Genomic DNA, 13,793 nt, shown 5'->3' with positions numbered 1-13,793 from the left:
CAAACCGATGTGGTGACTAGGGGATTTTCACAGTAAGTTCGCTGCAGTGTTATTGTAAGCCTACTTGTGGCTAATAAATAAACTTAATATTAAATAAAATCTCTAAGTTTTTTACTCTAAGATGAACAAATTCAACACCTTGTACTCATCGATCAGTACATCATGAGTGTCGGAGATTGTCCCTTCCAATCAAGTGTGGTTGTGTAGGTATGTTCCTATGGTAACTGCCTGCTTTTATTTGGCTCTGATTGGTAGAGAGAAGTTTAGGAATTGGGTGGAGAGTATGATACGGAAAGCAATTGCTGGAAGCCTCACACACTGCAGAAGCAGAGGCTGGACTTTTCTCTCAGGGGGGAATATCTCCCGCAACATTAACTTTGAAGCTGGATTGGATGTGAAGCTCTTAAAAAAAAAAGGTCAATTAAATCGTGACATTAGAGGTTGAAGATCTTGAAGCGTTCGATTGATCGAAAGAATCTGATGAGAGCTGCTGTTAGCTGAATGACTGGAGAAGACAGTAGCTGGGGGAAAGTTTAGGGCTGGGGAGAGAATTACATGTTCTTCGACAACTTTGCTGACAGTTTGTACGGAAGCAAGCTGCAATGAAACTCTTCAGTGGAAACACGGATGAGGGACTAAATTCAACCCAGTGGCTGCATCGTTTACTCTTAGCAACGTTGCTACAAGTAATGCAAGTGAGTATATCTGAGAAGGAGCTTTGTACAAACAAATCCACACCAAAAAAACAACAGTGGATAGTTTAACCTTGTTTTTTTAAATTATATTTATTTGTCAGTTTGAAACAGAATAAGTTCCAGCAAATGTTTTCTCTCTAACACAAAGTTGTAACATTCTCTGTGCTTTGTTTTCTGCTGGCATATTTGCATTAAGTTCTCATCTACACTTTGTAACTAAGTCCTTAATCTCGTTAAATAGACAAACATTTGTGTAAAAGGAAATAGCACGGGGAATTTAATTGGAGCGCTAAAAACAGTACAGCGAAGAAAATAAGTAAAACCCAAAAGTTTTTATTTTAAAATGTGTTCCCTGAAATGTCCCATTATGAGCATTGTATTTCAAACCGTCTAGTTTTGGGCACAAGTGAATTTATAAAGCTCCTGTGTTTCCCACTTTGTGCTAAGTCACTGGTCTGACAAGAACTTAAGAAATGAGGAGGAAGAGATCGCAGCTATTGAACCCTAGACCTTCCTGGTGGTTAAACCAACAGAGGTATCTGGACAATTGAATATTTATTTTCGAAAACTATTCTCTCCTCTTTAGCAAAGAGTTGATATTAAGAAAGGAAGTCTGTGCTTAACCATTCCGGTTTATGCTGGAATTTGAGCTCTATTAGTCCAGGATTATTGTTCTCATAATATAACCACGACACCACCGTTCTGGGAGTAAGGAGCATTGAGGTCAGTGGAACAAGCTTAAAAAGCCCTCATTGCTAAGATGCATTGCTGATTTGAACGTTTGATACTGGTCAATGTAGGTAATATTTCCACTATATGAGGAGCCTGTTTCAGCATACCCGTCACTTCCACTGAGAGTTCAGCGACTTGAAGATAAATTTCACAGTGTTGAATGCAGCCAGCGTTTGCGAATCTTAATTTCAAAGAAAGTCAATTGATCAGCAGTGAGTTAGATACACAAACCACACCAACAGGCGGTTCTAGATGACTGACAGCTTGCATTCTTCACCGTTCTGCAGACAGACAGAAAATAAACCTAAGTGGACAAACATTTAGAACAACGAGTTACAAGCAAAACAATTTCTGTTTAAATATTAGTAATCAACGGACCTTGCATAAATCAAATATTGCATCCAGTGAGAAACATTTAAATTGTTTAAGAGGATGTTGACTGGTATTCTTAACTGATTTAAATATATATATATGTAAATCATTCAACCATATTAACTTCCATTTTTAAAAAAATTGCTTCTTATATGAGATGAGATTGTTATTGCTGTTTGAGCCTCAGTTATTTCTAGATGTCTTTTTGTTGAGAAGTTGAACCACAAGTTAATTCAGTTTTTCTTATTGATTCAGTAGTTACACAGCTGACAGGCTTGAAGTAACTGTAATCATTGATCAGAAACTTTACGGGGAAGTTGTCGATTATGTTGACTGCACGAAATGATGTGGAGGAGCCGGCGTTATACTGGGGTAAACGTAGTAAGAAGTCTCACAACACCCAGGTTAAAGTCCAACAGGTTTATTTGATAGTAAACGGCCACAAGCTTTCGGAATGCTGTTCCTTCATCAGCTGAGTTCCTTCGTCACCTGACTAAGGAACAGCATTCCAAAAGCTTGTGGCATTTACTATCGAATAAACCTGTTGGACTTTCACCTGGTGTTGTGGGACCTCTTACTGTGTATACGAAATGAGCCAGAGCAAGTCGCCACCCGCTTCACATCTCTCTCGATTTTTATTTCCAGTGGAGTCAATTGGAAAGAAAAGATGCCTATTAGTTGTCTCCCGTGTTATACGCTCACACTGAGTCAACACTTACCCTCATGTCTTATTCAGCAACTTAGCAATGACAACTGATGTGGAGTATGTGGCTCTGCTCCCTCACTCTTTCCTGATGCAACAACTAGTCAAGGCAATAATAAGTGTTAGGTGGGTGGCATGGTGGTTACCACTACTGCCTCACAGCACCAGGGACCTGGGTTCATTTCTGGCTTGGGTCACTGCCTGTGCGGAGTCTGCACGTTCTCCCCGGGTCTGCATGGGCTTTCCTCCCACAGTCTGAAAGACATGCTAATTAGGTGCATTTCCCATGCTAAATTCTCCCTCAATGCGCCTGAATAGGCGCCGGAGTATGGCGACGAGGGGATTTTCACAGTAACTTCATTGCAGTGTTAATATAAGCGACGCAACTTATGACACTAATAAATAAACTTAAGCTTCAAAGAAAAATAAAATGATCTTCTCTATCTTTTTTTTTAACATCTTTTTCTTTCATTTGCACTTTGTCTCTTTCTTTCATAGTCTTGTGCTTTCTTCCTTGTCTTTATTCTTCTTTCCATCATCCCTCACTCTGTCTCTCTCCCCTCATTAAATTCATTGCTTTATTAAATGTAATTGACGATTATAAGTAATTTTGTTGTAATAATCATTTTCTTGAGTAACTAAAATATCCCACACCACAATTCACCTGTTTTTTTTTGTGTAAAACTCCTTTCCACCAATTTCCTCCTCACCTTATATTACATTGCTCTTTCTCTACCCCCTACCTATGACTGTAAAACTGCATTCTGGACCCTCTGCTTTCCTTCTCCCCTATGTACTCTATGAATGGTGTGCTTTGTCTGTATAGTGTGAAGTAAACAATACGTGACAATAATAAATTGAATCAAAACCTTTCAGCTTCAGCCACATTTTTTGATTGCTCTGTATTGTTTCTCATTTGCCTCTGGCATCCTTTATGGAATTGTCAACATTCCACATTTCTTTGCGTCATGTCAGAAAATCTGGGAGCTTGGTAGAGGGATTCTGGTTACTTTTCGGTTCATGAATCAGATAGCCCCTGATTGGAATTAAAAACAAAACACTCGCTTACCTCTCTGTTATTTGCTTTGTGGCAACAGGGAGAGCTCCGAGTTTGTATTTTCAAACAGAAAGTGTCAAGTACTGCACCGGTAACTGCTGTTTGCTGATCGCATTACTCAGCCTGTACACCAGATGTTACTACTAGGACTCTTGGTATCATTCCATTTGCCATTTCACCATTTGAACTCAGATCCACATCACACTGTATTTTCCCAGAATTTTCCAAGATTCATTTCACGGGGGGGAGGGGGAAATCGCTGGCTGGGTCAGCATTTATTGCCCATCTCTAGTTGCCCTTCAGAAGGTGGTGGTGAGCTGCCTCCCTGAACCGCTGCAGTTTCTGACCCATAGGTACACCTAACGCGCTGTTAGGGAAGGAATTCCAGTATTTTGACCCAGTGACAGTGAAGGATTGACTATATATTTCCAAGTCAGGATAGTGAGCGACTTGGGAGGGGGGGTGGGTGGTCTTCAAGGTGGAGGTGTTCCCAGGTACCTGCTGCTCTTGTCTTTCTAGATCAATGTTCTCCAAACTCCGATCTGGATGTGGCCCGCTGTGGGCTGGATGTGGCCCGCATGCCGTAGTTTGGAGACCCCTGTTCTAAATGCTAGCAGTCATGGGTTTAGAAGGTGAAATACTGAAAATGATTTCTCATATGGGATGGGATTTCCAGCCACACGAGCCCCAAATCCAGAAAATCCCAACCGGGATTGACCTTCTCACGGTCTGTGCTCTGCCCGCTATGATTTCTGTGGCAGGCGGGAAGGCAAAAATCCTGCCATTTTTTTACATCTGAAATTGTCCTTCTGAACCTTGATGTGGAGATGCCGGCATTGGACTGGGGTACGCACAGTAAGAAGTCTCACAACGCCAGGTTAAAGTTCAACAGGTTTATTTGGAATCACAAGCTTTCGGAGCGTTGCTCCTTCATCAGGTGAGTAGCCTGGTATTAGTACTCACCTGATGAAAGGGCAGCGCTCCAAAAGCTCGTGATTGCAAATAAATCTGCTGGATTTTATCCTGGTGTTGTGAGACTTCTTACTGTTCTTTTGACAGCAGGAGAGTGTAAGGGAAGATTTAAGAAAGGTGTAGAAAATTAGGAGGAACTTGAAGGTGTAAATGGGGAGAAACTGTCTACTGCAGCATTATCTTGAGGGTTCAGGTTTAAGGTAACTGATAAAAAATTGGAGGGGAGGGAGAGATGAGAAAACATTTTCTTGATACAATGAGTTGCTATGAGCTTGGATGCACCATGTGAAAGTAAGCAGATTTCAGAGTAACTTTCCAAAGGGAATTGTATAAAAACATGAAAAGGAATGGTTTACGGGTCGATGGGGAAAGTGGGGCTAATTGGATATTTCTATCAGAGAGCCAGCCTGGGTATGATAGGCTGTACGGTCTCCATCTGTGTTGTATGATTCTGTGAGATAGTTGAAAGTCTTTGTTATTATAAGCTGTGGTTATGCGGAATACTCAGAGAGAGCATTTGAACTGATGTGACCCCGTGCAGGTTAAAAACAATAATGTGATTGGAAATTGTTTAGTTTGGGCAATGATTTGGAACTGACCCCCCTCATAAACTGCCCATGTTTCCTGTAAACTGGCTCTGTGCTGTGGACAGTGTCCGTTCAAAAGCTTGCAAATTGAGTGGTCATTTGCACGTTGTCACCTTCTGTGGCTGGATTGAGTTTCAGCCAAGAAACAGAAGGGATAATGGCAAACTATTATGGCTGAGTTCATCGATCAATCCTTGGCATTGACTCTCTCTCACTCTTGGTCTCTTAATCTTGGTCTCACTCTCTCTTCAAGCGCGTGATTTTGGATGATGAATCACTGCAGCGTCCAGGCAGAGCTGAGCAGTTGGAGGTTCCACCTTTCGAGCAAGACTGAATTAAACTGAGGCCACTTGTTTTAATGTCAATGATTCCATGCTGATTTTTGAAAGTGTAGGGAAGTTCCCATTCTCCTAGTCCATATTTTTCCCTCAACCAACATCACCAAAACAGAGTTTCAGACGATTATCTCATTGCCATTTGTAAACATAGAAACACAGAAGATGGGAACAGGAGAAGGCCATTCAGCCCTTCGAGCCTGCTCTGCCATTCATAAGAACATAAGAACTAGGAGCAGGAGTAGGCCATCTAGCCCTTCGAGCCTGCCCCGCCATTCAATAAGATCATGGCTGATCTGTCGTGGCTCAGTTCCACATTCCCGCCCTCTCCCCATAACCTTTAATCCCCTCGCTTATCAAAAACCCATCAACCTGCGTCTTAAATATATTTAGCGAGGCAGCCTCCACCACTTCAACGGGCAGAGAATTCCAGCGATTCACCACCCTTTGAGTGAAGAAGTTCCTCCTCAACTCCGTTCTAAACCGCCCCCCCTTTATCTTGAGGCTGTGCCCCCTAGTCCTACTGTCCTTTCTGACAATCATGGCTGATAATCCAACTCAATAGCCTAGTTCTGCTTTCTCCCCAGAACCTTTGATCCCGTTCGCCCCAAGTGCAATATCTAGCTGCCATTTGAATACATTCGATATTTTAGCATCAACTGCTTCCCGTAGTAATGAATTCCACAGGCTCACCACCCTTTAGGTGAAGAAACATTTCCTCATCTCCGTCCTAAATGGTCTACCCTGAATCCAGTAAGAAATCTCACAACATCAGGTTAAAATCCAACAGGTTTATTTGGTAGCAAAAGCACTAGCTCTCAGGCCTCTGACCCTTCGTCAGGTGAGGTGCGAGTTTAAGAACTTTCCATTCATCTGACAAAGAGTCAGAGGCCTGAAAGCTAGTGGTTTTTGCTACCAAATAAACCTGTTGGACTTTAACCTGGTGTTGTGAGACTTCTTACTGTGTTTACCCCAGTCCAACGCCGGCACCTCCACATCATGACTACCCTGAATCCTCAGACTGTAGTATCTCAGTGTGTGCAAACTGGCTGCTCTGTTTCCTATAAATGACATTCGTGGTGACATTTCGAATGTACTTCATAGATAGTAAAGTAAGCCATATTGAGACCTACTAAGGTTGTGAAAAACATGAAATGCAAGTTTTATTTTTACCCGATGGAACCTGGCGCACTTGAAATTGAAGTGTGTCATAGAAGTTTGATAAAGCTTGTGACCAGCCTTACAGATCTGAGCTACAAGGATAAATGAGAAAAATCCAGACCACTTAGCTTTGGTGGAAGGTGGCAGAGGGGAGACTAAACAAGAAAGTCAAGGTAAATCTGCTGGAGTATTTTGAGGTAAAGTAAAACCGCAAGGACGCAGGCAGAGGTTGGAACCAATGAAGCCCAAATTTAGACTTGTTAGGAAGAAGAAAGTTGGATAGGAATTTTACAGCCTCCTTCGAGCCAGACTGGAAATTCCCGCCAGAGGTCAACAGAAATTCCCGTTGTCGGAGCCTCGCCCCCACTGTTTCCGCGGCAGGCGAAGTCGTGGAGTTCCAGCAAAACTGTATCATCTGAACTGGAGTCCCAGACAGAGGAGTGGGGGTATTCAAGAACCTAGTGTGATGCGAAGAGCAAGAGAAATGTCCCCGTTTTTTATGGCGCATCGCTGCGTTATGATGGGTGAAGCAAGCTCCCTCTTTTGTATTTACCCTGTGAACTCTGCTGATCATTTTGAGGATTGCAGCATTGCATCCATTAAACAAAGTCCACCAATTCTCTGAAGTAAATGTTATTAGCTTCCTAGTGCTACGTCTGAGAATTTGCACAAAATTCCACTTTAAAAATGTTAGGTCAGTTTGAAAACGAAAAGGTCTTTAGAACAGTGGTGGAAAAGATTGCAGCTTGTAATTAATTCAATACATTAATGATTGGTAATTAAGGTTGTGTAAGCAGATTATAAGGATTCCTGTATTTTCATGTGACCCAGGTAAATACAGTAAAATACATTTTTACTCAATTTGGATTTTATCTGAATTGTTACCAGGCAAAAAACAAATTTTAAATATTTACCTACTTACTGAAATATTCCTGTGGCATAAAATTGAAAGTAATTAGGACAGATTTACTGTCTAATTGACTATGACGCTAATGGCACTCACCAATATTTATGCATTAATAGTGCAGGAAAGTCAAGTAAGGAGCAGATGTGAAGGCTTAAATGTGAAAGTGTTTCTGTCTGAGTTGCCTCACTCCACTGTTAATGTCATCAAAACAGCATCTTGTTGTCAGCCTCAGCGAAGAGGTGCATTCAGTGCCTTGGAGTTATTGACTCGGTGGTTACCGATGTTGCCTCACACTCCAGGGACCCGGGTTCAATTCTGGCCTTGGGTGACTGTCCGTGTGGAGTTTGCACGTTTTCCTCATGTCTGCATGGGTTTCCTCCGGATGCTCCGGTTTCTTCCCACAGTCACAAAAGGTGGATTGGCTGTGCTAAATTGCCCCTTGGTGCCCAAAGATTTGTAGGTTAAGTGGATGAGCAGGATAAACGTGTGAGGTTACAGGGGGTGGGCTCTGTCAGAGTGTCAGTGCGGAACTGATGGGCCGAATGACCTCCTTCAGCACTGTGGGGATTTTATAAGTCTATGAAAGACAATTTTGATCTGAAGGGTACAGGGACAAGTCTAATTAACAGCAGTTGATTGTCCTGATGCAATAAAATTTGCTTCATTGCTAACTGTTAAAGAGAGATCAGCAGAACTTTGAAACTGGTTTATAAATTGCACAAATGAAACTAATTATATGGTTTATGTAATTTTTTCTTATTTTGCATTGGTATATGTCATTATATTCATGGCTTAAATGTGATGGTTGCTGAAAGTGTGCGTGAAGGAACGTCATTACAAATAGGAGCACAGTAAGGCCATTTGGCCCATCGAGTCTACTACACCATTCAGTAAGGTCATGGCTGATCTGATTGTGGCCTAACTCAGGATCATATTGACCGGAATTTAGAAGAGTGAGAAGGAATTTCATAGAAACTAATAAAATTCTTACAAGGTTAGGCAGGGCAGATTCAGAATGAATGTTCCCAATGGTGGGGGAGTCCAGAACTAGGGGTCATAGATGACCGATAAGGGATAAACCTTCTAGAACTGAGGTGAGGAGAAATTTCTTCCCCCAGAGGAAGGCAAAGTGTGGAATTCATTACCATAGATTGTAGTTGAAGACAAAATGTTGTCTGATTTCAAGAAGAAATTAGATATATCTCCAGGCACTAAAGGGATATGGGGGAAGGAGGGATCAGGATATTGAATCTGATGATCAGCCGTGATCAAAATGAATGGCGAAGCAGGCTCTTAGGACAGAATGGCCCACTCCTGGCTCCTAGTTTCTATGTAACTCCATTTTCCTGCCTGCCCCGATTTTTTTTTTAACGAAAGTATTTATAAACTTTGCAAGTCAAGAAGATGATGTCAAAGATGTTGAAAATTATATTTCGGTAATGCAAGCAGCTGGCAGGACAAATAAGCAGAAAGTTAAATAAGCTAATCTTACTGATCTACAAAGTTGCCCAGGGAATCTGAATCAGGGACAACAGGAGAGGATGAAGAGAACTTTAGAATATTGTTAACCAGATCCCTTAACAATGCATGGGTTTACAAATCCAGTACACCCAGTGTACTTCAACTTGGGGCTGTTGGTTAGCTCAGTTGGCTGGGTGGCTGGTTAGCGATGCAAAACGACACCAACAGCGTGGGTTCAATTCCTGTACTGGCTGAGGTTATTAATAAAGGCCTCACCTTCTCAACCATTCTCCCTCGCCTGAGGTGCAGTGATCCTCAGGTTAAATCACCCTCTTGTCCTCAAAGAGGAGAGGAGCAACTTATGGTCATCTGGGACTATGGTGACTTTATTTTTACACCGAGTGCACAAAAAAACCATACCCTTGTCCCTAACTCTGCCAGGTTGAACATAAGAACATAAGAAATAGGAGCAGGAGTAGGCCATCTAGCCCTTCGAGCCTGCCCCGCCATTCAATAAGATCATGGCTGATCTGTTGTGGCTCAGTTCCACTTTCCCGCCCTCTCCCCATAACCCTTAATCCCCTCTCTTATCAAGAACCCATCAACCCGCTTCTTAAAAATATTTAGCGAGGCAGCCTCCACCACTTCAACGGGCAGAGAATTCCAGAGATTCACCACCCTTTGAGTGAAGAAGTTCCTCCTCAACTCCGTTCTAAACCGCCTCCCCTTTATCTTGAGGCTGTGCCCCCTAGTCCTACTGTCTTTTTTGAGCGGCAAGAGTCTCTCCACCTCTATCCTATCCATCCCATTCATCATCTTATACGTCTCAATGAGATCTCCCCTCATTCTTCTAAACTCTAACGAGTACAAGCCTAGTTTATTCAGCCTCTCCTCATAGCTCAACCCCCTCAACTCCGGTATCAGCCTAGTAAACCTCCTCTGCACTCCCTCCAGGGCCAAAATATCCTTGCGCAGGTGCGGCGCCCAAAACTGCACACAGTACTCCAGCTGCGGCCTCACCAATGCCCTATACAGCTGCAGCAAGACCTCCCTACTGAGTTTTGATTGTTCCCATTCCCTGCTGTGGTGAAGGAGGATTACAGCTAAAGTTTATTTATTAGTATCAGAAGTAGGCTTATAGTAACATAACAATGAATTTAGTGTGAAAATCCTCGAGTTGTTCGAGGTACACTTGTTCAGGTACACTGAGCAAGGTCATTATGCCAATTTAGCACGGCCAACGTACCTAACTGGCATGTCTTTCAGACTGTGGGAGGAAACCGGAACATCCGGCGGAAACCCACACAGGCTTGGGGAAAACATGCAGACTCCGCACAGACAGTGACCCAATCCAGGAATTGAACCCACGTCCCTGGCGTTGTAAGGCAGCAATGCTAACCACTGTGTCACTGTGCTGCCCTGAAACTAAAGAGGATTTTGTTTTCAACTCTAAGTGAGACCCTGCTTCAAACTGCAGATGAATTTGATGCCGTATATCTATTATGAAAAGGAGGATATATTAGAAAGGGATATTATAGAGTTCCAGATACATTCTTAAGGTAAAAGTTGGTATGGTTTTTATTGCCGAATACCACTGCCACTTAAGGAAGGGAAGCTACACTGAGAAATGACCAGCAGCAGCCACCTGCTGCCTTCTGTTGAATGACACAGTTTGTCTGGAAATTAGCGATGCAGGCAATAAAGGAACATCTGTCATTATGGCTGAGCTACCAGTCAGGACTACTAGCATGCCAAATGGAAAAAACAGCAAATGATAGACAGAGCTAAGCGACCCCACAATCAATGGATCAGATCTAAGCTCTGCAGTCCTTCCACATCCACTCATAAATGGTGGTGGACAATTAAACAGCCCACTGGAGGAGCCGGCTCCACAAATATCCCCATCCTCAATAATGGAGGCGCCCAGCACATCTACACAGCTCGCCCTCCCACCCAGCTGAAGTATTCACAGAAACCTTCAGCCAGAAGTGCTGAGTGGGATGACCCATCTCGGCCTTCTCCAGTAATCCCCTGCATCTCAGATGCCAGTCTCCAGCCAATTCGATTCACTCCACGTGATAGCAAGAAACAGTTGAAGGCACTGGATACTGCAAAGGCAATGGGCTCTGATAACATTCCAGCAATAGTGCTGAGTACTTGTGCTCCAGAGCTCCCATTGCCAAGCTCTTCCAGTACAGTTACAACACTGGCATCTACCCAACAATGTGGAAAATTGCCCAGATATGTCCTGTATACAAAAAGGAGGACAAATACAAATCGGCCAATTACTGCTCAATCGGTCTGCTCTCGATCATCAGTAAAATGATGGAAGAGGTCATCAATAGTGCCATCAACAGCACCTGCTCAGCAATAACCCGCTCAGTGACTCCCAGTTTGGGTTTTGCCAAGGTCAATCAGCTCCTGACCTCATTACGGCCTTGGTTCAAATATGGACAAAAGAGGGGAATTCCAGAGGTGAGGCGAGAGTGACAGTGGACAGAGTAATCATGGATTTGCGAAGGGAAATCATGTTTGACAAATCTACTGGAATTCTTCAAGGATATAACTAGTAGAGTTGATGATTTTGACTTTCAGAAGGCTTTTAACCAAATCCCACATAAGAGATTAGTGCATTAAAATTAAAACACATGGCATTGGAGTAGTGTATTGAGAAGGACAGAAAACTGGTTGGCAGACACGAAACAAAGAATAGGAATAAATGAGTCTTTTTCCAAATGGCAGGCAGTGACTAGTGGGCTATCGCAAAGGTCAGTGCTGTGATCCCCAACTTGTCATAATATATATTAATTATTTAGATTAGGGAATTAAACGTAATATCTCCAAGTTTGCAGATGACACAAAACTGGGTGGGAGGGTGAGCTGTATGGAGGATACAGAGATGTTCAGTGTGATTTGGACAAGTTGAGTGAATGGGTGAATGAATGGCAGATGCAGTATAATTTGGATAAATTTGAGGATATCCACTTTGTAGCAAAAATGGGAAGGGAGATTACTGTCTGAATGGTTGTAAACTAGGAAAGGGGAATGTGCAATGAATATGGGTGTCCTTGTGCACCAGTCACTGAAGGGTAAGCATGCAGGTGCAGCAGGCAGTAAAAAAGGCAAATGGTATGTTGGCAAGAGGATTTGAGTACAGGAGCATAGATGTCTTGCTGCAATTATTATAGGCTTTGGTGAAGCCACACCTGGAATATTGTGTAATTTTGGTCTCCTTATCTAAGGAAGAATGTTTTTTCTTGAGAGGGAGTGCAGAGAAGGTTTCCCAGGCTGATTCCTGGGATTGCAGGACTCACATATGAGGAGAGATTGAGTCAGTTAGGATTGTATTCGCTGGAGTTCAGAGAAATGAGGGGGGGATCTCATATAAACTGATAAAATTCTAACAGCACTAGACTGGGTACATGCAAGAAGGATGTTCCTGAGGTTGGAGGTGTCCAGAACTAGGGATCATAGTCTAAGGATACAGGATAGACTGCTTGGAACAGAGATAAGGAAAAATGTCTTCACTCAAAAGATGTTTAACCTGTGGAATTGGCTACTACAGTAAGTAGTTGAGGCCAAAACATTGAATCAGTTAGACATAACATTTGGGGAAAAGGGGAATGAAAGGATATAGGAGGGGAGGAGGGATCAGGCTATTGGGTTGAATGATCAGCCATGGTCATGATGAATTGTGGAGCAGGTTCAAAGGGCTGAATGGCTTCCTCCCACTCCTATTTTCTATGTTTCTATGTTGTATCAAGGTGCCGGTCAGCAATGTAAAAATAGCTGAGGTACAACGTGTAAGATTATGGTTTGTTATCTGTTAAATTCTGTGAATTCAGTCACATAACCACATGGGCTTCCATAGTTCTTTGATCAGAGCTCAGTCTGCTTCATATCAGTCAGAACCCTGAATTCGATCTGGTTGTAACGTACCAGGAACCGCAATTGGGTGAGTAATGGACACAAATCCACTTAAAGAGACACAATCGTCCTTGTAAAAGCTCCCTTGCTACCAGATTACCATAAAGATGGGTTTCTGTGTCAAAGATTGTGCTTAAAAAGTGAAGCTGAAAAACTTGCAGGTCTCCACAATTTGCATTTTTACTATTCATAGAATCATAGAATTCCCTGCAGTACAGAAGGAGGCCATTCGGCCTATCGAGCCTGCACTGACAACAATCCCTTCCCCGTAACCCTGCATATTTACCCTGCTAATCTCCCCCAAACTAGGGTCAATTTAGCATGGCTAATCAACCTAATCCACACATTTTAGGACTGTGGGAGGAAACTGGAGCACACTGAGGAAACCTATCCAGATCGTTACACAGTCTAAACTCCATTAGACAAAAAATAAACTGTGGTGCAAAGGGGATGCCGAAAGTTAGTTAAACAGCACAGAAACAAAGACACTCAAGGCCGAGGGAATCAATCTCTCAACAAGATTGCTCCATGGCTACTGCCATAGAGCAAAGCACCCCCGCCTGTGAGATCAATGTCCTGCAATTTCAGCCCAATGCTTTCAAAGATTTGACATTCTGGCAAACTGTGCAAGACCAAAACATCTAACAACATAGCAGACCCAAAGATGATTCATAAAGTTGAGACTGCACATCAAGAGGACACGCAGTCATGCTTCTTGGCTGAGATTAAAGATCCTGGATTTTTGTATTGGAATGCAGACATTTTGATAATAGCCATCTCTTAAATTGGACATGGGAGCTGGCGTTACGATTCTATCAGACAAATACACATGCTGGAAGACTCTGGCTTTGAATACCAGACACACCACATTATGGAAGTAGAGG

The 13,793-nt window shown here is 42.7% G+C and overlaps 1 protein-coding gene across 2 annotated transcripts in view; it reads left to right on the top strand.

The window, feature by feature from the left end:
- The first annotated feature begins 333 nt into the window (after positions 1 to 333).
- Positions 334 to 13,793, top strand: part of glp2r (glucagon-like peptide 2 receptor) — a 79,141-nt gene continuing 65,681 nt past the window's right edge. For both annotated transcript variants that reach the window (XM_080209222.1, XM_080209221.1), the window contains exon 1: positions 334 to 695. In XM_080209222.1, the coding sequence (XP_080065348.1) occupies positions 603 to 695 (93 nt within the window). In that variant the 5' untranslated portion in view covers positions 334 to 602. The remainder of the gene's footprint in view (positions 696 to 13,793) is intronic.

The sequence above is a fragment of the Carcharhinus amblyrhynchos genome, chromosome 21, assembly GCF_965287045.1.
Source record: "Carcharhinus amblyrhynchos chromosome 21, sCarAmb.v2.hapA, whole genome shotgun sequence".
Classification (NCBI taxonomy): domain Eukaryota; kingdom Metazoa; phylum Chordata; class Chondrichthyes; order Carcharhiniformes; family Carcharhinidae; genus Carcharhinus; species Carcharhinus amblyrhynchos.
This window is presented reverse-complemented; position numbering and strand designations above follow the sequence as displayed.